The following is a 27,380-nucleotide window of genomic DNA, read 5'->3' as shown; positions in this document are numbered from 1 at the left end:
CAAAGCATGTGAAAAAAGTAGCATCTTATACTCCGGAAATTACGGTAAATATAAGGGCCCCTTCACCCATAGTATGAATGTGGTCGAATTACGCATGACTTGTGCTTGAAGCAGGAATCATGTGCAATATGTGTAAAATCGGAGCTGCCTGCAGCGCCTCGTACATCTGTTGCTACAACTATTGGTGCACACCAGCAGCTGAAAGACAGTGTGTGCCCTATGAGAGCCCATTTGATCCCTCTTGCAGCAGGTGTCGGCCAAATTCCAGGTGATACACATGAAAATCTAACACCACTCACTTGGCACTTAGAAAATATGTGGCCATTCGCACTGTTAACATGAAAACAGTCAGCAAACAATCACTTTTGAGTTGGATGTGAAATTTGTGCCCCCACAAGTGTGGTTGCAAAAAGCAACATACATGTGGTGCATGTGTCTCACACATGTGCGTCTGTGTGGCACACCCCCCACCTGCACCCCACTTCCTCCAACACGTGGCATGCCGGTGGGGGAGCCGGACAGCCAGGTCTAGGCGCACACAGCATGGGGAGGGGCCTGTCAGCTGATCACAGCACGCTGACAGCTTCTTGATGTCATCTCAGTGCACACATTACAAACACAGAAACCACCTCCAGGACAGTTATGTAAATAATTATGAGAATACCTACATACGCAATTACATAACAAAAAATGAAAATGAATGACCACATAACACAGAGTGACATGTTGGTCTGAGCGCTGAATGGGGGGGGCATGTCCGCCCACAGCCGCTGCTGTTGTGATCTCTCCTCCTGGATGTCCCAGCTGGAGAACATGTACTGTGTTTTGAAGGACATGAATTTACAACATTCCTCCATGAGGCATGTGTCTCTGCCTGTTGTCCTCACGTAAATACATAAAACATCTTTCACCTTTACACCAGCCTGCAGCAGCCACACACAGTGCACTTCATCCATCTGCTTGTTGATTTCAGGCATTTTTCCGCACTGATTACAGGCCAGCGATGGTAGCACAGTGGGAACATTTCTGGCTGGCAATCAGAGCTTTTGTAAATTGCAGGGTTCGAATCCCCTGGGTCGCATGTATTTTTCTTTTTTCACAGCAGCTATGCGATGTGGTTACACATGCGCCAGCTGCTCACACTGTGTTCCCGCTGCAGGTTCATTCGCGCCTGCTCGTCGGCTCTATGTTTCGTAGCTTGCTCATACAAGCTGTTCTTGTTTGATTTGCCCTGATTTGTACTTATTCGTACTATGTGTGAAGGGGCCCTTAATAATGTTCATAAGTAAAATATACTGGTGAATAAGCACTGAAAAATTATTGCTAAACTAGAGTTTTCACCCATTGTGCTTGCATCTCGCATACAGCTGTCAAGGTTGCCAGGTGACAGTGGATAGGGTAATGATACAATAGCACAATGCTCCATGGGCTCGACCATCTCATTTAAAAAGGGTATGTTTTGACCTCGGCTGTCTCTGAAGGAATGAAGCTTGAAGAGTTTCTTGAGACACAACCCATAGAAGGGCTAAGACCATGTATTTGGACACAGCCACAAACTATAGTGGACCTTGTTCATAGACTGCAACAGAAACATCCAGACGCACCAGCCATTGTGTTGGGGGACTTGAATCACTGTTATTTGGACACGGTACTACCTGGTTTTCACCAGATGGTAAAAGATGGCACAAGAAAGGACAAAACATTAGACAGATGCTATGTGAATGTTACAAACGCCTATGTAGCTAAAATCAGGCCTCCTGTTGCAAACTCTGATCACAATGTTGTTTATTTAATTCCTACCTATAAAACATAACTAAAAAGCTGTAAACCAATTGAAAGAGAAGTAAGGTGTTGGTCCTCTGATGCTAGGGAGGAGCTTAAAGCTTGTTTTGACCTGACAGATTGGAAGCTACTTCATAGTTTGACCTTAGATGATACCACCTCAGTTACGACTGATTACATAAGTTTTTGTGTGCAGTCAGTTATTCCCACAAAAAGAATAAAAATCTACCCAAACAACAAAAGGTTTGTGTCTAAGGACATTAAGAGAATCATAAACTCAAAGAAAATGGCTTTTAAAAATAAAGATACCATCAAACGTAAACAACTACAGAAGGAGTTGAGAGACAAACTCAGGGAAGCTAAACAGGCCCATAGGCACTGTCTAGAGGAGCCATTCAAAGACAGAAATCCAAAAAGACTTTGGGATAGTACGAAAATCTTACTGGTATGTCATCCTCAAATAAACCTATTGTGACAGACAATGAACATTTGTTTGCAAACAAACGAATTAATTTCTTTTGTCGATTTGACTATGCAGGTCACTTTGAGAAATGTGTTGATTTAATTAAGACAGTCACACCTATGGATGCTGAGAGGATTGTCATAACTGAGGAGGAGGTCAGGCGTACTTTTCAACACAGTAATCCAAGAAAAGCCTCAGAGCCAGACCATGCTAGTGCCCTTATATTAAAAATATGTGCTAGGGAATTAGCTCCTGTATGGCAATGTATTTTTCAGTTGTCCATCGACACCCACACCATACCACTAGCATGGAAAACATCCCACATTAGACCCCTTCCAAAAAAACAATGCCCCAAAGAATTTAATGATTTACGGCCAATAGCCCTTACATCTGTTATCATGAAATCACTGGAAAAGATTATTGTACAACATCTCAATAGGTCTCTATGGATGCAACAAGATCCCTTCCAATTTGCATATGAAGAAGGTCGTAGCACTGAGGATGCAGTGGTTACTCTGGTGCACCTCATTTCTAAACATCTTAATCAGTCAAAAACATATGCCAGGGCTCTGTTTCTTGATTTGTCATCTGCACTTAACACTATTCAACCAGACTTACTTTTAGCAAAAATGATTCAGTTACAGATTAATCCTTATATCATTTATTGGTACTTTTCTTTTCTCACAAACAGGGTTCAGCTAGTTAAGGTAAACAATACACTATCTACTCCAAATACAACTAATGTTGGAGCACCCCAGGGCTGTATTAGCTCCCCTCTTTTGTTTACCCTATATACCTCAGACTGTACTACCAGTCTGTCAAACCAGTTTCTTTTAAAATATTCAGATGATTCTACCCTACTGACCCTCTTCACAGATCATGATGACCCAACACTGTATCAAGGCAAGGTGGATTGGCTAGTCGAGTGGTGTGATAAAAACGCTCTTATTATTAATACTGTGAAGACTGAGGAAATCATATTTGATAAGCCAAACTGCCATCTACCCCCAGTAAAGATTCATAATGTAGACATTAATCAAGATCAAGTCTACAAATATTTAGGTGTCATGATTGATGAAAATCTGTCATGGACATCTCACATAGAGTATATCTGTAAAAAGATACAGCAGCGTATTTATTTTCTTCGAAGACTAAAATCTTTTGGAGCCAGCAGCCAAATAAATTTTTTGTTTTTTACATCAGTGATTCAGAGTGTCATGCTCTATTGCAGTACAGCTTGGTTGAGTAGCCTATTAGTTAAAGACGAAGCAAAACTACACAACCAAATTAAAATCTGTTCAAAAATCATTGGGCTACCTGTAGATCGACCTTTTCAGGAAGCCCATGACAAGAGTATGCTTAGCTAGGAAAATTTCTGCTGACTCCTCACATGTCTTATATAGAGAATACCAACTTATGCCTTCAGGCAGAAGTTTCAGAGTTCCCTCTTTCAAACGTATCAGATTTAAACACTCTTTTGTATATCAGTCAGTCCTGCTTTTGAAGCAACTATAAATCCAGTCCAATATTAACCCATGGGGGTATTCATTGTTGTCTAGGTTGTTATGTTGTCTGCCTTGTTTGTCTTGGGGATCTGCACTTGTACTTGTGTATTTATCTAGTGTGAACACTATGTGTATGCATTTGTGTATGTGGTGTATTTATTAGGATTTTAAACGAGCCTCCCAGGGATGCAAAATGAATTTCAGTTTTAAATTGACAAATAAAGTATATATATATCTATCTTTACAATTATGGTTTTATTTTACCATTACCGTTATATACTTCATCCTGTATTTGCGTAGGTAGTAGGCATCATGTTTCTCCCTGTGGCTATTAGCTTAGGTTGTTGATTGATGTTGATGATTAGCGGTGCATAATGATGAGCCCAATGTTCACCAGGTGGCAGACAAACTGTATTTGCTGTTTGTCATTTTTCATCATCAATCCAGCATGTTGCAGCCACATGTATGGAATGTACATCAGAGTTCACAAATGCATTACGGTTTGTTTATACCACGGTCAGTGAGAATTCCATGTCTAAGTGGCGTGCATTATTTTCGTATATACGCACACGTAGTTCGGCGAGTTAAATCACTGTAATAATTACTCCGCTCTGGTCGTCACCATAGCAATGCACCAAACAGTTGGCGCAGATCAGCTGTGTTTTGACAAGTGAATGACAGAAACGCGATAAAACATGGATTTCCAAGTGAATTTTAATATTGTTGGCCAAAATAAAACGTTTGAGGAATGAAAAGAGGAGAGCAAACGAGAAGAACAGCAAAAGCAACGGCGTAAAGATTTAACATCGGACGAACTGGACAAGATTGAAGACGGGAAAGAAGACGTGAACGGTTCTATCCTTGCGGGCGGCCGAGCACTCCACATCAAAACAGCGAGCGTAGTTTCTGGACCTGTTTGACAGAGTTTGTCACAGCGCGACACAACAGAGAGAGAGAGGAGGGGCGGTGTGAGCGGCCCGCTGTGGCGCGAGCCCACAGACTCGCGCCTCAGAGACAAAACATAAAATAGTCCCAAATACTCGCACATTTTTATCAAGTTCTGTTAACTTAAATAAATATTTGTGTGTTAGCTCACTGTGTGGGACCGTGGTATAAGCAGATTAAACAACTCGAAGCCATGCATTACACGTGGTGTTTCAGACTCCGCGTCGTGCATTAAAACCGTGTAATGCACGACTTCTCGTTGTTTAATCCTTACATATACACACAGCTGTTAAGTTCAAAGTTACAATTCTTTATTGCCAATATTAGTAATATAGAATAGAATAGAATATAGTTTTTATTGTCATTGCACATAGTACATACAAGGAAACTTGTCTTCTGCATTTAACCCATCCTAATGACAGTTAGACATAATCTAACCACTAGGAGCAGTGAGCAGCCACACACATGCAAACTCCACACAGAAAGGCCGGGAATCGATCTCACAACCTTCTTGCTGTGAGGCACCAGTGCTAACCACTAAGTCACCGTGCTGCCCCAATAAGCAGACAGCGTCCAAATCAGCAACCAGAGTCGGGACCAAACAGGTCATATGCAGGAAGTAGATCTTGACTGACAATACTCTTACCAGATAGACCACCAGAATCAGGGACATCCTGCAAACACCCAGATGTCAAAAGTTGGAATGGGTGTGACCACTGTAGGACCTGCTAATGGCAGGAATCTGAAACAAGCAGCAATCATGTTGGACAATTACTCAGGGAACCAATGATGTTGCTGTGATTGATTAACCATTGTTCAAGATCCCATACCACCAACCACCAGCTGTGGCAGACTGATGGGTTCATCTGGTACTGTCTTCCTGAGGATAAACTGGTGGGACAGGGTATTAGGTCTGAAATTCTTGAACCAGAGTAATATGACAAAGTGAAATGAACATCAAAGAAAATAGCCCACCTGTTGTGTGGGTTGCTGAAGAGGAGGTACTGCTGGCCCACCACCAGCAGATGGCGCCCTGCTTGGAGTGCGGGCTCCAAGCACGAGAGGGCGTCGGAGCCGCTGGAAGTGACAGCTGTCACCTATCATCACCAGCTGTCACTCATCACCACTACTACAAAGGCCGGACTGCAACTCCACCTCCTCACCGAGAAATCTTCTACCATACAGGTAATTTCTCTGCTGAATCTTAATCGAGCATTAGTCTGATCTCTTTTGCAGCCGTTTTCCTGGGACGGATTCCTTGTCTGCTGAGTTGGCGTTTGGTGTGGACTGCGACGGCTTCGCCTCCCACCCCACCCAGATAAGTGGTTGTCTCAGGAGCTGTCTGAGTGTGTTATTGGAGGTGGAGGTTCTCCCTCCTAACTGTATACAGACTGTGGGATTACTGAGTGTGCGAACTCACACTCATCCAAGAACTGTTTCTGTTCTCTGCCAGCAGTACCGGGTCTGACTGCTGAAGACTGTGGCCACCTGGGGCGCAGGGCTTGGCGGCTCCGGTGTTCTTCAGATCCGTTGGTGGTGGAAGCTGTGTGGGATCCAGCTCTTCTCGCACCAGACGTCTCCTATCTTCGAGCCTGCCACACGTCACCTTGTGTCTGATTGATATTCCGCCATATTTGTATTTGTCTGTACTTCGTTGTGCACATTCACAACATTAAATTGTTACTTTTTGGCTATTCCATTGTCCCTTCATTTACGCCCCCTGTTGTGGGTCCGTGTCACGACACCTTCCCAACACCACCTAGCTTATTGAGAACAAAGCCACATTGCTGTATGGATGTATGAGTATTTGAGGTTTTTGTGGTTTGTCCAGACCTGATGTCACAACTTCATTCAGTTTGTGGGAACTTACTGGAGAAGGAGGCGGATGAAGGAGAATGTTATTAGAGGACAGTGTCCATACCCACCTCAGAACAGTCAGCCTCCACAATGAACTGCTGGGCTGGATCAGGTTGTACCAGGAATGGCCACATTGAGCCAAGAAAAGGCTGCTTCATCTACCAGTGGGAAACTGCCTTTGAGGAGATCATATGCGTAAGTGTTCCAACTATGAAAGTGCAGTTACAGATAAATGTTATTTAAAAATTGTCTAACACTAAAAAACACTGAAAATCCTTCCAGGACTGGCCTTTCCATACCTCAGAAACCCAGGAAGGGTGTAGAAGAGGCATGGAGGAAGCACTTCCATGGTTTTCCAGAAGTCTTGATAACACTCAGATGTGTTTAACGTTCTGAAGCATGAAAAAGATCAAAGTGTTGTCCAGATACACAAACAAAAAATAGTCCATCATCATGTAGGATGTTACTGAGCATGGTTTGAAGGACACCCAGGCCGTTGGTCAGGCTGAACAGCATCACCAGGATTTCATGTTGATTGATTTCCATCATTCATCACTCCCACAGATTTTGATTAAGTGATAGGCATTATATAAATCTAATTTAGTGGATATAGTGCACCTCCAAGAATTCCAGAGACTAGTCAGATGAGTTTTGAATGGTTTTAAGGTTTAAATGTGATTACATTAATCTTCTGTAATCTGTAAATGGAAAAGTGTCTCGTTGGGCAGATGATACCAGCTGCTAGCCCCTCCAAATTGTACCTGTCAATGGTCTTCCCTTGCAAATGGGAGAGGAGGTATAGATGTGCTGGGCAGCAAGTCTATGGGGCAGTCATATAGTCCTCACCATTCGACATCTATGATCTGCTTCCCATTCAAAGCATATGGTCTCTCCAATTACTGCAGCAATCACTGAAAAACTATTTATACCCACTGTAAACCAAAGTTTGAGTTCTTGAAGTTTGTTACTTGGTCAAATTGCACTTGGACCCGATATAATGTTTGCACAATCCTTTGCTGCAGTGGTATTTGATATATTCCTGTAGGACGTACTCTCAAACTTTTTCTGCAGAATGTTGGTTTTGATTGCATCTCGATGGACTTCTTTTTGGATTCACTTCCAAACACACTTTCACTTGCATAGCACAGGCTGAGCTAATGGTATAGCGCAAAGCAAAGACTTTAAGGAGATCTGTAAACTATTATACTGCATGTGTGGGAAATTGCAGATTAAAACTGTAGATTCTCACTTTCAATTGATCCAGTTGTATGGAGCTGGAAAAAGGACTGTGTCTAATAAACCGTATGTTACTTGCTCTTCAGTCGTGACATCTGTAGCGTGTTTTTAAGGCTGTTTATGCCACAGTTCAGTGCTGACCATCACCTGAAAATCCCCTGAGACCCACAAATGAAATAAGCTTCAGTTACAACATGACAGAGCATCCTCATGGGATGAGGCCTGAACATCACGCTCCAAATGGGTCATTAATGATGGCTGAGCTGAGGATAAGTCAGAATTTATCATGCGCCAAAACTACAGGATGAAATTACTTGTCTGTGCAAGGAGGCTCCCGAAAAAGAACATAATTTCCTCAATTTTCTGCACTCACAATGCAAGTCATTACTTTTTTGACAGGCTTATCCATACCAGGAGTGCCAGTATTGCCAGAAGGCCCTGTACATTAAACGACAGCCCACAAACAGCCCCGCGCTCACTGCCTCTATTTTTTCTCTCCTTGGAATATCTTTCTTGTGTAATTAACAGGGCTTAGAACACCCTCACAAACGCTGCTCGTGCTCACACACTCAAAAAAACCTCATTCTCAGCCCTACGCTGTGTGCTGTCAGTCGTGCACCTGTTTTCCCTGCACGTAATTATTGTGGATTAGTGTGCAGCATGGTTTTGTGCCAAAACTGTTATTAACCAAAACACTGGGTTTATGCACGTGTCAATGTGGGGGTTCAAATATATGTATAGTGGCCCAGAATGGCAAACAAACAAAACGTCTGATGACGCCTCCTCACTGCCAAGATGAGCGTTGATGTAAAAACGGGAATGCTGCCTTTGTGTGCATGCATGTGCACATAAAACACTTTGCATATAAACATAGTCCTCTGTGTAATTCTTGTCCCAGGATGGAAGACAAAGGGAAGGACAAAGAGAGAGACTTATCATTCCTTTGTATTCCAAATGATCTCTTTTCCAATTAGTAGCCTTCTCATTGAGAGAAAAGAGGCAGTGACATTTTGGCAGAAGATAATGTGCTCTGGTTCACTCTTTCATAGAGTTACTATTTCACTCTTAATCATTACAAAAAATATATAGATTTAGATTTAGATATAGATATAGATTTTATTTTGCCAGGAAAGGCCCTCCTTTCAGAATGTAATTTAGATGCAGCTTTGTCCTTAATCACTTAAGCCAGTGTGCGACAACACAGAGTGGATTTGTCGCACTGTGTAGTTGTAACCCACTCAAAATGATCCACCGCTCTTAAGTGCGCTACAACTACCAAACATACCGTATGTCTTCAATTTCCAGCATAGAAGGTCAAAAAGTGATAGAATACACCAGCAAGTCATAAATCTCTAGGACAATAATAGCAGCAGAGAAAAGGGCATCCAGACGTATGAAACAATACCGAAATTCAATCATGACACCAACAAACACAGATTCATATACCATTGATACAGTCAGGCAGCGCAGTCGCTATACTGTGTGTGTTTAGGATGGTAACAGAGCAGATTGTATGAGTCGTACTACGGGTGAAACATTTTTAACATCTTGAAAAGACTTAAACAAACTCAAGTAGTGCTGTGTTGCTGGATGTACTAAAAACCAAGAAAAGATCTCAGGCCTTAAGTTTTATAGGCTCCCACTTCATGAAAATCAAATAAGTGGTTCATGTGTTTTCATTGCCTTGGGCACTGGCTTCTCCTAAGGAGATACTGGACATCTTTGGAACTAGATCTCCTCAGGGAATCCTTAGATACCGCTTGAATGAGTTTGCATTAAATGAGCTGTTACTTCATGAGACTCGGATGAGGAGTATCACTTGCATTGTGAGGGTACCTCCACCGGCGACACGGTGCCTTAATGGTTAGTTTGCATGTTCTCCATGTGTGTGTGGGTTTCCTCCCACAATCAAGAACATGCTTATTTAGGGTCTGCTCCTGACCAAGGCAGCATCTGTGTTGGATTGTGTCTAACTGTAACATTTTTGTCATAGAATGTGTTTCTCTGGGCCAATGTCAGTTACAAAAAAGGACTTGAGGATGGGGTAAATGCTAGAGTTCAAGTTCAAGATTAAAGTTGTGAAGTTACAAGAAAAAAATACTCTGAAAGTCAGAAATTTGATATCACTTCCAGAAAGGTTGCATTATGTAAGAACGCAATCACACAGATGGACACACAGTCCAATTCCAACACCACCTTCCTGCTCACATAGGTGAGATGTGGACAAAATCAAGGGGCAATATCCTGTGCTGATAATGGAAGATAGCATAGAAGTGCCAAATCTTATACCCCCGTCAAACATAGCCGGAATCACGCAGAATGGCGTCGGAATTATGAATCTGCGGAAGTCAACACAGTTGGTCAAAATCAACCAGCGGCCCCGAGTGTGATGCACATGTTCAAAACTCTCCGGCCATTGTCAAGATGGGAAACCTATCTGACAGCGATCCATATGCAGTCTGAGGACCATCTGACCGCAATTTACATATTCTGATGGCAGCAAAATGGGATCCAGAACTACTGGAACGCATACGGGGGAACCTCGAAATGGATCTGGCACAACAAAGCCTGCCCGTATGACCTGCACATGCCACGTATAATAATGTCACACATTCTTGCCATGTGTGATGGGGACTTTACAGTTCCCTGAATGGCTGCTTCAGGCTGGCTCCAAAGATCAGTCACTCCCCACTGTTAAAATCTCAAAATTTGATGCAAAAATTAAACATGTTTACATCCTGGTACACAAAAGAATTTTGGACTCTACAACTAGTTTCCTCATTCATGATAACTGGTGGGATTTCTTTCTGTAACTCATTCGTTTAAGTAAGCCATAAAGTTGAACAATTAGAGGTGTGGTTGCTTTGAGTGACATGGTTTGACTTGAAAAAAATGTTGATTTTAACTGGTTTAACCCTTTAATGTTCAACTCAACCATTTCGTAGAGCATATTGATATCTACTACATTTTATTGAGAAATGCAAGGATATTACAGGATTCAAAAAGAGTATTGAAGTAAGGATAAATGATATGTGCATTCAGAATTGAATTGATAGTGTAGAATAGAAGCAGTAACCATAAGCTACCAATTAATGCAAATCAGTTTTCTAGTATTGGAAAAAAAAAGTTGATTGTTAGCTCTGCAATCTGACGAGTTCCATGAGTTGTTTGTCCATCTCTTAACTCAGAACATGAAAAATAACTATTATTACATCAGAATAAATATCCAGAAATTTAGCAAACTGTTTACCACAAAAAGTCTGAAAAAGCTAGCCAAACTCCTTAAATTTGTAAAAATTATCACAAATTTTTTTTAATAACTTTCCTTTTCCAGTAATAACATATTTGAAGCTAAATTTGCCCTTTCTAGGTTTTTCTTTTAATAATGCTTTTTATTTTGGTGCAATAATTTATGTAAATTGCTTTAATTATCTTCTTTTGTGAGCTTTTTGGTGTTTGTTTCAGAATCAGAATAGTCTTTATTCACCAAGTATCTAGAGGAATACAAGGAATTTGACTCTGGTTTGAGCTGCACTCTTGCTGTACTGGCATGTATAAATATACACTATTCATGATGTTTCAGATTTAATGTATATTTTGTAAAGAATAGTTTTAATTTTGTAGTTTAATTTTACTTTGTCAACCTTATGTTATATTTTATTCTGTGTAGTCTTGTACAGGTGATGGAGTTCCCATCACTAATGCACAGTGTTGCATCCTGGGGATGGGGTTGAGTTTGTCTATAAACTGGGAGGACTATCAATAAAACATTGCAAGGGCAGAAAAATGGTTCACAGTCAGTAAATGTGACTGCAGACAGGGTACCACAACTGGACACTGGCTGTTAGCTTGAGCTTATTTTGTAACCATAAAATGAGAGGAGTGTTCAGGTTTCTTTTGTCCCATTCAAATGTGTCCTGATTTGATCCACCTTTATCCCACTTGATGCCACACTATATGAAATAATTTCGCAGCCGATGACACACTTGCTGTCAGAACTTGGCTGATGAACCCATTCTCTCGTCACTCCCAGAATCACAGAGAATTTACAGTTGTATGCAAAAGTTTGGGCATCCCTGATAATTTCTATGATTTTCCTTTATAAATCATTGGTTGCCTGGATCAGAAATTTCAGTTAAATATATCATAAAGCAGATGACCACACTGATATTTGAGAAGTGAAATGAAGTTTCTAGTATTTACAGAAAGTGTGCAATAATTATTTAAACAAAATTAAGCAGGTGCATGGACACCCTTGTCATTTTATTGTTTTGAATAGATTTAGCACTAATTACTGGAACACAAAATTGGTTTGGTAAGCTCATTGACCCTTGACCTCCTTACACAGGGGAATCCAATCATGAGAAAGGATATTTATTGCAAATGTTTCCCCTCTTTGCATCTCTTCTAATGAGTGGCAATGTGGGAGGCTCTAAACAACTCTCAAATGACCTGAAAACAAAGATTGTTCAACATCATGGTTTAGGGGGAAGGATACAAAAAGTTATTTCAGAGATTTCAGATGTCATTTTCCACTCTGAGGAACATAGTGAGGAAATGGAAGACCGCAGGCACAGTACTAGTTAAGGCCCGAGGTGGCAGGCCAAGAAAAATGTCAGATAAGCTAAAGGGAAGGCTGGTGAAAACAGTCATAGTCAACGCACAGACCTGCTCCAAAGACCTACAACATGATCTTGCTGCAGATAGTGTCTCTGTGAATCATTCAACTTTACAGTGCACTTTGCACAAAGAGATGCTCTATGATGCTGTAATGCAGAGGTAGCCTTTTCTGCATACACACCACAAACAGAGTCACTTGAAGTATGCTAAAGCACATTTGGACAAGCCAGTTTCATTTTGGAATAAGGTGCTGTGGACTGATCAATCAATCAATCAAGTTTTATTTCTATAGCACTTTACAACAGTTTAACTGAACCAAAGTGCTTTCCAAAGGCACCAGCTAAAGATAAAATAAAAGAACAGTACGAAAAACACACATAAAAGTATATAAGAGCATCCAATAGAATAAAATAGACAAAAAAAAGTGTCAAAGCAATTATGTGCAAAAGCTGCCCTGAACAAGTACGCTTTTAACTTAGCTTTAAACAGAGGCAAGCTATTAATGGACCTCAGTTCAGGAGGTAATGCATTCCACAACGTAGGACCTGCTACTGCAAAAGAACGGTCACCCCATTGTTTGAACCTGGACCTGGGAACCTCCAGAAAGTTTTGGTCAGCAGACCGAAGTGCTCTGACAGGGTTGTGTGTTTTAACAGGTCACATAAATAAGAAGGTGCAATGCCATTTACAGACTGATGAAACTAAAATTGAGTTATTTGGACATACAAGGGGCAGTATGCATGGCTGAAAAAGAACACAGTATTCCAAGAAAAACACTTGCTACCTACAGTAAAATTTGGAGCTGGTTCTATCATGCTGTGGGCTGTGTGGCCAGTGCAGGTACTGGGAATCTTGTTAAAGTTGAGAGTCACATGGATTCCAGTCAGAAGTTTTGAATTTTCAAAATTTTCTTTGCACACTGGCACGCACAGTTTACCACAGATTTATTTACTGGCACAACCAGATTGCTTACCATTGTGAGGATCAATTTGTGCAAGTGTCAAGGTGCCTTGAGGCAGAGTCAGGCGCTGCCAAGATGGCAACATTTGGAGCTGCCCCATTTGAGCTTCAAATCAGAGGACTTCTGGCAGTCTATGAATAAAATGCAAGCACAGGCAAAGGAAAGTAAGCAGGTTGGAGCTTCATGGAATTAATTTTGATTGTTTTGTTTTATAAGCCTGAGGTGTTGCGGTTGTTCATCTCCAGTCTGTGGAGTTGTGCAGTGACAGCTCTACACAGTGTAAAATGTGGGGAAAACAAAAATAGCATCTCTGAGCGAGAATATGCATCCAATTATGTCTATCCACATCGACACAGTGTGTGCATGTCCCTTTTTAAAATCAGTCTTATTTATTGCAGCTGCCGCATGTGCAAGCGAACGTTTTGTTTTTGTGGGCGGGTGCATGTCATGATTGTTCCTGTGGTCATTAAGGAGCATACATTCTCTGTCACTACTGAAGTGTGGAAAATCATTATCCTTCCAGTTTGTCACTTCTCTCCATCTTTTAACACACATCTTGTTTTTTTCCCTCTGTAAATTTCCTCTTTTCACACTTTCCACTCTCTGAGTATCTCCATCCCCATCCATCTATTTTTGGGTGTTCATCTCAACCACCTGCGAACCCTCTAATTACTTCACATCTGTGTCTGAGCCGCACCATCTCAAGCACACATTCACCATTACAAATGTGCTTGTGCGTGCACAGCCATACACAGGTCTTTTTTTTTCTTCAGTGTCTTAATTCTCATCACCCTGTTACAAGTATTAGAAGGTACCTTCACATGTAAACACAGTTAGCTGAAGATCTTAAAATGTAGTTGGTTTTCTGCTAATGATCGGAGTGATTAAACATTGCTTCCCCCCCCCCGCCCCAACATTCAGCACTGAAGAATAGAAAAGTTATCTGGTGTCAATTAAAAAATTAATCTGAGGGCAGGAAAAGATTAGTGTTCCATATGTCTTTTGTCACAAAACAATTTTTTTAATAAAAACACACCAGGAAGGGCATCATAGTGATTGAGTTGTTCTCACCAAAATTGACATATTTAGTTTCCACAAATAAAATCTAGTACTTCATAGAAGACCTTTCAATTACGGACGATAAGGCTTTTTCTATATTTTGGCCTATCTCCAATAATGTGAAGACTGTCTGAAATGAAAAATAATACTATGAGTTAAATTCATTAAATTTCAATTCAGTTTATTTAATTTATATAGTGCCAAATCACAACAAAGCTGCCTCTAGGCGCTTCACAAATTACTGATGTCTACAAGTTTGTTTAATTATTTATCTGGCTCTCTGGACATAGCTACATTTATCCAACTTTCTTTTCTGCGTGACATAGAGAATTGATGGTCTGAGTTCTCCTCTGTCATATTTGCTCACATCTGAGTCACCGTACTGAGCGCACACTATTATTACTGCCTTATTTTGAGAGATTTTCAGTCAGCTGGACTTCTGGTTGCACTGTAACTGGTGCAGTCAGTTTTAAAAACACATCAAATAAGTGGAAACCAGATAGGACAAACCAAGTAAATAATAAATACATACCTTGCAACACCACTGTGTTCTGCTGATTTTATTTCTCCTGAATTCCATCCAGCTGTTCTATGATACTTCACGTGGCTTCGATACTCCCAAGTTCATTTTGACTGGTCATTAAACATCTGATTGCCAGCATCACATTTGTGTTTCTTGATTCTTTCATTTGTACCCATTGAAATCACAAATAACACCATAGGCTTCAGGAGAAGTGACACACAGCTGCTTCAGGCTGCACACAGCTTTGTAAGTTTTGATATTTTGAAGTTCAACATCCTGGTCATTGCCATCATCTGATTTGATTCTTGCATTTGCCACCACCGTCAGTAAGCAGGTATGCATAGACTTGTCTAACGGTTTGTAGTGCTGCTAACTGCTTTAAAGTCCCATGTCCGAACCTGACATGGATTCCTCTCCAACCATTCATGGTCACATGCTTGCAAAGTCAGATAAATGCATGTGGCTTTCTTGCAGACACATCTAGAAATAAAATGTAGAGATATCAGGCACTGGAAATCCAAACAACTCAATCTGTGTGTGAGTGGAACCAGAAATTCAGGTGGCTAAAAAAGAAAGAAAAAAAAAAAAAACGTGTCGATGACACAATGCATTCTGAGTTTATTTTGCCTATATGCTGCACCATCATGTTACAATATTAGCACCATCATGCCGATTCTCAAATTTAGGGTGTTCCCTCTGTTTTCTCTGGTAATTTTGCTTAAGTTTATCGAAATTCATAGTTTTGCAGCCACACTGAGTCATATCCCGCTGTGCAATTATTTTCCTGTGAAATCTCACAAAGCGGCGTTAACTCGCGATGCAGGGCTTGACGATGCTTGTCCATTGGCAAGTGAATGACTGTGCCTCTCTCTTGCCCAATGTGCCAACTTAATTTTCAGACCTGTTTTAAATAAAATCTGGTCAAAAATTTCTGTAATGTTGCTGGGATCAGTTCATGCTTCACATTTTCGCTGTCCTGACGTGAAATCAACAAGGCTGTATGCAACATAATATACATATGTTGCGGACATGAATGAGTGAAGCTCGTCAGCATCTCACCATGTCATGTAGGTTCTTCAGACTTTAATTTGAGGAAATGATTCAGGGGAGCATTAGCATGGCAAAAACCTTTCAGGTTTGGGGGGGGGTACGCCTCCCAGACAACCTGCCTTTTTAAGCATTTCTCTTCATTTGCCTCTCACATATCTGGAAAAGCTTCTCGCCATCTAACCATGTCTTTTAGGTCCTTCAGACTTTTTTTCAGTACAATGGTTCTTGGGAGCATGATTATCTTCCTCAAACTCAAACTGAAAGCAAATTTCTAAAACTTGATAAAACCTGTAAATAATAATCAGTTTTATTGCCAGTTTTCTTTAGACAAGTCAGGGGATGGAAACATGAACATTTCTAAGTCACTGAATACGCCTCGGACTTTATTTACATCAATTATGAAGAAATACAAAAGTTTCTTTCACCAAAACATCAACTCTACGCTTTCATCTCAAATGTACTTTCTGTCAAATTGTAGCTTAACAGGTCTTCTTTTTAAGAAAATCCTCCTCTACTCCACTTCATCAGAAAGCTGGATTTTATATTTTTAATTAATTTATATCAAGTTGTAGAGATTTGCTTTCAGTTTGAGTTAAGGAAAATAATTTTAGAAAAAAAATGTATTTGAAATAGAATTGTTATGCGTCGACGCGGGTTGAGGAGCGGACCTGCGTCTGACTGAACCCAGCGCTAAAATAACCAGAAAGCGGTTCCAATAACAAAACAATTTATTTTCCCCCTTTTGTGCAATACTCGGTGTACAAACATAAAACACGTCTGTCTGGCGGACTGAAGGACGGCGCGCTCTCCAGCGCCCAAAGGGATCGAAGCCCGGCGCCTCTGGACCCACGTTCACTGCCAAACACCCCCCAGGTGGACACGACAAACCGACTCTGTGAAGGTTAGAAAAGGTGAGGTAAGTCAGCAGCTACAACTAATATCCTTCAAAGGCACACACTATCAGCAACACATTCAGGTCTGAATTTAAGCTTTATGTAAATGAGCAGCTTCTCACAACAGGTGGAGGATCATCTGTCCGCACGCCACGGCCGTGAGAAGCAAGCTGCACATCTCTCATCAATATTCACATATACTGCATAACAAAATACCAAATTACTGTTAACAATTATTCAGACAATCAAATCACCTCTGATGTGTGCTGACAGCATGTGTCCCTCACCCGTCCTCCTTCACAGGCACGATGTGTCAAACCCAGGCGCGGTCCTCAGCGTCTCACAAACGAACATCACAAGGTCGAGTTCCCGGCAATTCTGCTTGAATCACACATGGCTTAAATGCAGAATGCCATCTCATTATCTGCTTCAGCTGAAAGTCTTTAAGGTTGCACGTGAGCATCATCCACAGGTGCTGCATATCACGTTGATGAGGGTGAAGGACTCTTCTGCCAGCACCTTCTCCACAGACAGTGGACTACATTAAACAACCCCGGGGGCAAATAAAACAACCGATAAACCCTGTTACCTTCCCCAGCACCCCGAAAGACCCCAGATCACTCCCAGAGCCCTCCGTCGGCTCAATTTTGGCAAACGGCAACAAAATTACCAAGCCGGGGAAGGGAACAGGAAAAACTAACCCGGCCCCAACCCCAAGGCGCAGCGGAAAACCGGAAATACGTCCGGTGCCCCAACCCGACCATACCTCCAGCCTATCGGGAGGGGTGGAACTACCGAAATGGCGAACGGCAACAGATCGGCCCACCCCTCCGACTGAGGTATGTTTATGCTGCACCACACCCCGGCAACACCAATGACGAACGGTACAAAGGCCCACCGAGGCTGGAGTGGAACCGGGCCCTAACCAAACCAAAAAAATGACCCTGACAACCCCCCCCTAGGTGCCGAGGTCTTCTGAGAACGCTCAGCGTGACCAACCTGCACCACCCCATAACCCACAAGATGAACGGTCTTAGGGCGAGTGAGGTTGGGGTTAGGGAAGCAGGGAAATAAAAAATAACAAAACAAAACGACCCCAGACCCAAACAGAAAATACCTAAGTACAAATAATAAAAACCAACGATCAACTGAGTCCAGCCGAGCTCCGAACCGCCTGTCGTTCACTCCACCAGAACCGCCTCTGAATCCCCAAACAATTTATAACCCCTTTCAAAAAAACAAAAAAAAAAAAACAAAACAGCCCAAATAATTTTTTTTTTCTTTTTTTTTTTTTTTTTTTTTTTTTTTTTTTTGTGTGTATTATTTTGCCTGTCCCAGAACTCCTGGAGATACGTCACCACTATTTTTCTTGACGGGGCAATATAGCGGCTTCAGCTCGTCCGAGCTGCATGGGCTCATCCGCAAGAGGAGCCAGAGGTCCCGTCGGAGGAGTCTCAGTGGGGCGAAGAAGAGGCAGCCCAGATCTGTGTCGGGGAAAGCCCCGAGACGAAAAAACCCGTTCTGATGGCCGCCCTCTCTCGCGTCCACGCTCCTTTATCCGATCATCTAGACGAATCACCAAAGATATTAGCTCATCTAAATCGTTTGGTTCGTCACGGACTGCTAGCTCGTCTTTTAATGAATCATTTAAACCATCCACAAACACTCCTCGTAAAGCTGCGGCATTCCAACCGGACTGAGCAGAAAAAATTCGGAAATCCACGGAATACTCCGCCGCACTCCACCTCCCCTGCCTGAGATTCAGCAACCGTTGGGCAACGGTATTTGTTTTCACTGGATGGTCAAAAACCAATCGGAACTCCCGGGAGAAATCCTTAAAGGATCCTAACAATGGCGAGTTATTACTCCACAACGCAGTGACCCAAGCTAAGGCGTCACCTTGGAGCAAATTTGTCACATATGAGACACGGCTGCCATCAGAAGAGAAGGAAGCCGGTCGTTGAGCAAAAACCAGAGAACATTGCATCAAAAACGGAGCACAGGCTTCAACGTCTCCCGCATAAGGCTCCAGATGACAAATAATCGGTTCGGACGCCGAATCACTGGGTGACGGAGTTATCTGCACCGGTATCGATGGTGCCGCAGCTGGAGCAGCAGGAAGCGAAACGGCTTGCGCTGCAAGCTCCGTAACACGGGCGTCTGTTTAATTTGGTTTGCGAGATGCTGTAATTGCTCCCATATTTTCTCCAAGTGTTCTTGAACTCTTTCAACAAATGGAACCGCCTCTGCCGCTGGGTCCATTTTAGAATGGCCGGGAACTACTGTTATGTGTCGACGCAGGTTGAGGAGCGGACCTGCGTCTGACTGAACCCAGCGCTAAAATAACCAGAAAGCGGTTCCAATAACAAAACAATTTATTTTCCCCCTTTTGTGCAATACTCGGTGTACAAACATAAAATGCATCTGTCTGGTGGAGTGAAGGATGGCGCGCTCTCCAGCGCCCAAAGGGATCGAAGCCCGACGCCTCTGGACCCACGTTCACCGCCAAACACCCCCCAGGTGGACACGACAAACCGACTCTGTGAAGGATAGAAAAGGTGAGGTAAGTCAGCAGCTACAACTAATATCCTTCAAAGGCACACACTATCAGCAACACATTCAGGTCTGAATTTAAGCTTTATGTAAATGAGCAGCTTCTCACAACAGGTGGAGGATCATCTGTCCGCACGCCACGGCCGTGAGAAGCAAGCTGCACAACTCTCATCAATATTCACATATACTGCGTAACAAAATACCAAATTACTGTTAACAATTATTCAGACAATCAGACAAACGAACATCACAAGGTCGAGTTCCCGGCAATTCTGCTTGAATCACACATGGCTTAAATGCAGAATGCCATCTCATTATCTGCTTCAGCTGAAAGTCTTTAAGGTTGCACGTGAGCATCATCCACAGGTGCTGCATATCACGTTGATGAGGGTGAAGGACTCTTCTGCCAGCACCTTCTCCACAGACAATAAATCAGTTTGCATACCACCTGGAGAGCAAAGAAAAGAAAAGAACACCAAAATGTCCAGCCAAACCCCCCCAACACACAACAAGAATAAACAAATTAAAATGTGTGAAATACCAAGTGTTCCAATAGATTAGAGGGCAATTGAGAAACACTGAGGAGCAGCATCTTACATCTCATACTGTATATAGTGCAGCAGATAAGAGAATATTTAGAGTGGAATCCTTCAAATGGTGATGCAAACATCAAATTTGGCACAAATAATTCATAGACATTAACTCTTTAAAAAAAAACTGATTTAATTATAACCCAGCGGAATCTATTAGAAATTTGTATGGAATTAATTGGAATCAGGATTCAATAAAATATTTAGGGGTAAAGCTGACAAAAAAACCTGAGTCAATTAAAAAATGCAAATTATGACTTGTTAATGTAAAAAATAAAGGCTGATATAGAAAGGTGGAATTTAATTCCATTCATGACAATTGTATCAAGAGTGGAGGTAATTAAAATCAACATCCTCCCTTGTTTGCTATACCTTTTTCAAAACTTACCAGTAGAGATCTCAAGTGGGGAATTTACTGAATGGGACAAATGTATTTCAAGGTACATTTGGCAGAGCAGAAAGCCAAGGGTAAAATTCAAAACAATACAGTTACCCAAAGAAAAGGGGGGCTTGGCACTACCATGTCTAAAGAGTTATTTCCAAGCAGCACAAATCAAAATGTTGTTAAATCTGTGTAATCCCTCATATAATGCTAGGTGGAAAGAAACAGAAATCAGTAGGATAAGAGGGACACCAATAGAAGCAACAATTGGGGATAACACTATGTCACACAATTTTTGTTCCTGGCTTCTAAGTGTTATATTTCAACTGCTTATGTCTAAAGTCTATGGAAAAATGACTACATTCAGCACAAACTTTGATTTTATTTTTTTTACGTTCTAGAAAGTTCTAAAAGTTTCTTGAAATTTCTAGATAATTCTGGAAACTTCTAGAAAATTCTGGACAGTTCTAGCAGATAAAGAATATTCTAGAAGACTACTCAGTAGTAGTGAAGGCGAATCGAGAATATTCTTGAAAATAGACAAATTTCAAAATATCATTGTCCTGATCACAGAAGCAAAGTTTCTGTGGAATAACAGCTATTTTCTATTAATTTAAGGCATAACAGGTTAGGAAAACACACTGTGTACCCAGGAACAAAACAAAAATAAAAATTTGTTACATAGTGTAATAAATTATATAAACTCTCAAGTTTGGAAATAAATCCATGGCTCAAGGTAGCTTTGAAAGTATGGTATGAAGTAGTCACAAGGTATAACATGACCGGTCCCTGTAAGCTGTTAAGATGGATTGCTTTTGACACAGATTTTATACCAAATAAAAGGGACAAGCAGTTTAAACAATGGGAATTGGGCCAACATATGTGGTGGGAACTTTTGAAGGATACAAAATGCAAGAGTTTTGAGGAAATTAAGGAGCAATTTGGGTTAACAAATAGAGATTTTTATAGATTTTTACAAATGAGGCACTATTTAGATTATGATATCAAAAAGGAAAATTGCTCATTAGACATAGAAATTATTTTGTTATTTATTTCAGCATACCAATCCAAACTAAATAGAAAATTGATATCTAAGTCATACATAGGGTTAGAACATTTAAAAACCAAGATACACAATATATAAAGCTGAAATGGGAAGCAGAAGCCAGTATTAATTTAACAGGGGAAGAATGGGATTAGATCAATAAACATGTATGGAAAACAACGTCATCATTAATGTGGAGAGAGCATGGATGGAAAAATATTGTACGATTCTTTAGAACTCTGGCACAGACAAAATATCTAGACACAAGTTGTTGGAGAAAATGTGGGGAAGAAATGGCACATCATGTACATGTCTTTTGGTCTTGTCCAGTAATACAAAGTTATTGGGTCGAATTAAAAAAATGTATAGATGAAGTATTGAGGGCTGACCTTCCTTTTACTTTTGAGGTATTCTATTTGGGAAAACTTGAGGTAAATAATAAGAATTATCCCAACACTAAGATGTTCAGAATCATGCTTTTAGCAGGGAAAAAGGGGATCACCAAATGTGGAGGAAGGAAGAGGCGCCGAAATTTGAAAATTGGATAGAGGTGATGCACAGTATATATTGTATGGAGAAATTGACATATTATTTGAGATTTCAGGAAGAAAAATTTGTAAAGTCAATAAGATCTGATTTTATATACATCTGTATTCCCCCATGTTGTTCAGCTACATGTTTTATTTTTATCTTGTTTTGTTTTTATTTGGAAAAAATGGATGTTATGTGTGGATGAATGGAATACACTATAAATTGTATGTACAGTTGTCCTTAAAAACTAATAAAAATATAATAAAAAAAAAAACTGATTGGCCACTTGAATTTTCAATAGGTAGCCAGGTAGGGGTCAATTAAAGAATTACACGGGGGTCTAAATCAGGGGTGGGCAACTTGTTCCAGAAAGGGCCAAGAGGGTGCAGGTTTTCTTTGCAGCCGCTGACTCCACCAGGTGATTTCACTAATTAATATCACTTTGAGCAGAGGGAATCAGTTAATCAGTGAAATCACCTGGTGGAATCAGTGGCTGCAATCATTTGTACATTGTTGGATGTCTGCCTTTGTTGTGACAGGTGGCACCAGCCACTTGGCATTGGTGTTGTGTGATGCCTCTTTCTCCCAGATGTTCTTCCAGTATTACTCAGTCTCACTTCTGGTTGGGTCTGTTTCCCCTTTTAGCTGGGAGTATACCTTGGATGGGTCATTGGATAACAGGCCATTTCTTTTCTTGGCCTCTGCTTCTCTGGTGCATCTCTGCAGTTGAGTAGCCAGAGCTGTTAGACTTTGTTTGGCATCCTTATCCATTCAGGACCTGTGTCCCTTCTGTGCCTCTGTTAGTTGGCTAACATCCTTCCAGGCTTTCTGGATTTGGGCCTCCAATCTTCTTCTCCATAGAGGGCTCTCCCTTTAGGGGGTACTATTGATCTTATACCCGTGTGTCAACTTTGGCAGTGGCATATATGAGCTCATTGGTTTCTGTAATGCTGGTAGTGGGGATGGTGAGTAGAGCTGTGTTAATGTCTGCAAGTTTGTCAGTAAGCCGGGGCATTAGACTCTTGGTCGTGTTGCCATCTGCTTTAGTCTGGCCACAATCTTCGTCCTCAGCTCAGTAGATGTATCTGTCATATTTGGGTATCATCCATTTCTTTAACACTCCTCTCTCCTTCAGCACCATAGGGATAGTAGCTTCCTTCTATTGATGTTACAACACTGAGCTACCAGATGCTTATTGGTCAGTCTGGAGGTTGGTCTTCTGTTTGTCCATAGTTACCACATGCATAGCATGTTACATAGTAGCATCCCATCAGTTCCATGTTGTCAGTCCTTGTCCATGTACATCTTGTTCCAGTAGCCCATTTACCATCAGTGTGTCTGGGTTCCTCAAAAACTGATGCAGACCTTGTTAATCTGGGCAAAGTCTGAGTCGGTATGGCTTTATTTATTTACAATTCTACCACTACACTATCCAGCTGCTACATAGTACATAGTAGCAGGATGTAAGATGCAAGCTGGGACAGCATACACTGAGAGGCACAACCAAGTTTTGGGAGTCGTGTACAGGAACATCTGTGCTGCATACGGATTAGAAGTCCCTAAATCCCGATGGGAGACGCCACCAGAGGTGGCTGAGAACAACAGGGCTGAGGTCCTGTGGGACTTCAATTTCCAGACAGACAAGCAGCTGCTGGCCAACCAACCAGAGATAGTGGTGTTTGACAAGGGAAAGGAAACCACAGTTGTGATCAATGTGGCAATCCCAGCTGACAGCAACATCAGAAAGAAGGAGCACAAGAAAACAGAGAAGTACCAAGGGCTGAAAGAACAACTGGAGCAGATGTGGCAGGTAAAGTCAAAAATGGCAACAGGAGTGGTAACAGGAGCAGTAGGAGCTTGAACCTCCAAACTGGAAGAGTGGTTCCAGCAGATTCCAGGCACAACATCAGAGTTCTCTGACCAGAAGTGTGCAGTCCCAGTTACAGCTAAGATACTGCACCAAACCGTCAAACTGCCAGGCCTCTGGTGGAGGACCTGAGGTTGAGGAACACACATACCACCTTCCCCAGCTGGGGGGGGTTTATTATATAATACATATACACACACATCAAAATACTCCACCACTGGCAACTATTTTCATCGCATCCTTTTGACTGCTCTGTTTTGTCCGTGTCCTTAAGCTTTCAAATGTGCACAAATATGGACAAAATGAAGGCAGAGTGATGATATAAGGCTCTGTCCATATCCATATTTTATAATAAACATAAACTAGATCATCATGCTGGTAGAGCGCAAACCTCTGCCAACACTAGTGTCCAATTCCACAAATTGTGTGGAATTGGAATCAGCTTCACAAAAATTTTGATTGAATAGCTTTCAACATTTTTTTTTACCTTTTCTGAGGCTGTGGATGTTTGCTGAAGTTCTCACATGGAAACCAAAGTACAAGTCTTCAGCACAGTCATAATAGTTCATGCTTTTGGAACATCTGTAGCATTTTTTTTAATCAGCTCAAGTTTATGTCAAACTTAAAGCAAAGAGATTGGAGTGATGGTGTTAGACACACACTGAACAATAAGACAGTGTGACAAGATTTAGTCACAGCACTCAAGAAACAGTTTTGCAACAGTCATGGTCATGTTGCTCCATGTCATCATGGAATACAAAATATTACCAACCACTAAAATGTACTGGCAATGAATAAGTTTCATCAAACAACTAAATAGTCACTGTGTTTTATATATGTATACGAGGTCTATTAGAAAAGTATCCGACCTTATTATTTTTTTAAAAAACCATATGGATTTGAATCACGTGTGATTACGTCAGACAAGCTTGAACCCTCGTGCGCGTGCGTGAGTTTTTTCATGCCTGTCGGTTGCGTCATTCGCCTGTGAGCAGGCTTTGTGTGAGCACTGGTCCACCCTCTCGGCAGATTTTTATTGCAAATAAATGTCTGAACAATTTGGAGCTTTGCTGCATCAATTTTTTTGCAGAAAATGTGAGAGACCTCCAGGTGGACACCATTCGAAAAATTAATATGGCTTTCAGGGACGATTTTATGGGGATTAAACAGATTAAGGAGTGTTACTGCCACTTTAAGGACGGCCCACAACATGCGGAACTCCTCCGCACGTCTGTCTTAATGTGCCGAAAAAGTGCTGATGTCCACGTCTTTTCACAATTCCTGTGCTAGTCAGATGACATACCAGAACATGACAGCGTCCAGTTTAAAAATGAACGGCACATTTCACTGTTACAGGAGTTTTTGTCATGGAAAGAGAAGCGGCTCCACCGCGCGTCGCGGTGCAGCCTCGGCGCAAAGAAACGCCGTGATGAAGCCTCACAGGACATGTTCTGGCATGTCCAGCTCATGCACAATCACAATCGGATATTCACACGACTGGAAAGCAACCGGAATCCGTCTGAAATCCACCTGAAAGCTGTCCGAGGTGGTTTTGTCCCGCGTAATGAACGGCTCCGTGGCGCGTCCCCCCGCTTTTCTTTCCATGAAAAAACTCCTGTAACGGTGGAATGTGCTGGAAAAAGTGCTGATGTCCACATCTTCTGCCTTTTTGTGAAAGTCAGACGAGGTCCCGGATCAACAAAGCCTTCATGTTGGAAATGATCTGGTTGTTTCAGCGGGGTGTCAGCCTGTCGATGGGGGCTGGGAGTGCGCCGCGCTCTCAGGAGTTGCGGGCAGTCCTTAAAGCGGCAGTAACACTCCTTAATCTGTTTAATCCCTATAAAATCGTCCCTGAAAGCCATATTAATTTTTCGAACGGTGTCCACCTGGAGGTCTCTCACAGTTTCTGGAAAAAAATTGATGCAGCAAAGCTCCAAATCGTTCAGACATTTATTCGCAATAAAAATCCGCCGAGAGGGGTGGACCACACCTCACTCAAAGCCTGCTCACAGGCGAATGACGCAACCGACAGGCATGAAAAAACTCACGCATGCGCACGAGGGTTCAAGCTTGTCTGAAGTAATCACACCTGATTCAAATCCATATGTTTTTTTAAAAAAATAATAAGGTCGGATACTTTTCTAATAGACCTCGTATATATAAAGAGGACTTCATGAAAGTGTCAAAATGCTAAATGCCATACCTGTGGTTGTGTCTCTTTGCAGGTCTACGCAGTAGTTACTCCTGCAGCGTCTGCAGTGTGGTCCTTAACTCCATTGAGCAATATCATGCACATCTCCAGGGCTCCAAGCACCAGAACAAGTGAGTGCAACAACTTCATTATGGATGGATGGGTGGATGGATGGATGTGATTTGCATATCATGTGAGTTGGCTGACCATGAAGATGTGACTTGTATTCATGTGCTGGAAACACAATTTTTCACTCCATAGCTTGCACTGTGCCATCACATGGTAAGAAAACTTGTGCACAAAGGACTCAGGCTGCCAAAGGAGAAACAAAAGTGGCACAGTTCGGCACTTTTGGCTTCAAATGTTTGTCTTTCGGTCGCCCTCATTTTTGTACAGGGTCTCCACAACAAAACCAGTATAGATCCACATTGAGATTTGGCACATTTTATGTCTGATGTAACTCCTGGAGAACACTCAGTCCCTGGACTCCCTAAGCGAACACCGATACACCTACTAATTAGGACTTACTCTGCTTAGCTTCTGAGACGATCTGATGTGATCTCTCTCTCACACACACACACACACACACACACACACACACACACACACACACACACACACACACACACACTCACAGAGGAAAACTAAAAAAATTAGCATGTTGCCTGTGGGGACCCACAGGTTCTAGATTAGGTACTCACACACAGACTCATCTTCAACAACTTAGTCCAATTAAGAGTCGCAGAGGGCTGGAGCCTATCCCAGCAGTCATAGAGTGCGAGGTGGGGTACACTCTGGACAGGACGCCAGTCTGTCACAGGGCCACAAACAGACAAACAAACACATTCACACCCACGGACAATTTAAAATGCAAACTCCACATAGAAAGGCCACAGGCGGGAATTGAACCCATGACCTTCTCGCAGCGAGGTAACCGTGCTAACCACTAATCCACCGCGCTGACTCTAGGTTAGGTAGTGTTTCTAAAATAGGCAGGTGACATTTTTGTGGTAAGGGTGGTAATCTATTAAGCAAAGCTTCTATAATGAGTTTGAATGGGATGTGAGTCCAGAATGTTTTTAGAACCTTAGACCTCAAGAATTTTTAGAAGAACTTAGCCCTTTTATTTCCTGTTAATTAATGTAACTTTTATGTTAATTTACTGTCTTAATGTATTTATAAATTCTTTAGGTTCTTGTTATCATATACACTATTATTATTTTATTTTTACTTCTATTTTGTCATTTGATTTTTAAATGGGCCACAATTAAAATAAGTGTTTTCACTTTCTTGTGTCACCCATGTATTTTGAACATATTTACAATTA

At 41.6% G+C, this 27,380-nt stretch overlaps 1 protein-coding gene across 2 annotated transcripts in view; it reads left to right on the top strand.

Moving 5' to 3' along the window:
* The window catches only part of zgc:171482 (zinc finger protein), a 288,673-nt gene that overhangs the window by 211,817 nt on the left and 49,476 nt on the right, over positions 1 to 27,380 (top strand). For both annotated transcript variants that reach the window (XM_034185159.1, XM_034185158.1), the window contains one exon: positions 26,088 to 26,184. In XM_034185159.1, coding sequence (XP_034041050.1) covers positions 26,088 to 26,184 — 97 coding nt within the window. The remainder of the gene's footprint in view (positions 1 to 26,087; positions 26,185 to 27,380) is intronic.

The sequence above is a fragment of the Thalassophryne amazonica genome, chromosome 13 (genome assembly GCF_902500255.1).
Source record: "Thalassophryne amazonica chromosome 13, fThaAma1.1, whole genome shotgun sequence".
In the NCBI taxonomy this organism is placed as follows: domain Eukaryota; kingdom Metazoa; phylum Chordata; class Actinopteri; order Batrachoidiformes; family Batrachoididae; genus Thalassophryne; species Thalassophryne amazonica.
Note: the sequence above shows the minus strand (reverse complement) of the source record. Positions and strands in the feature narration are given on the sequence as shown.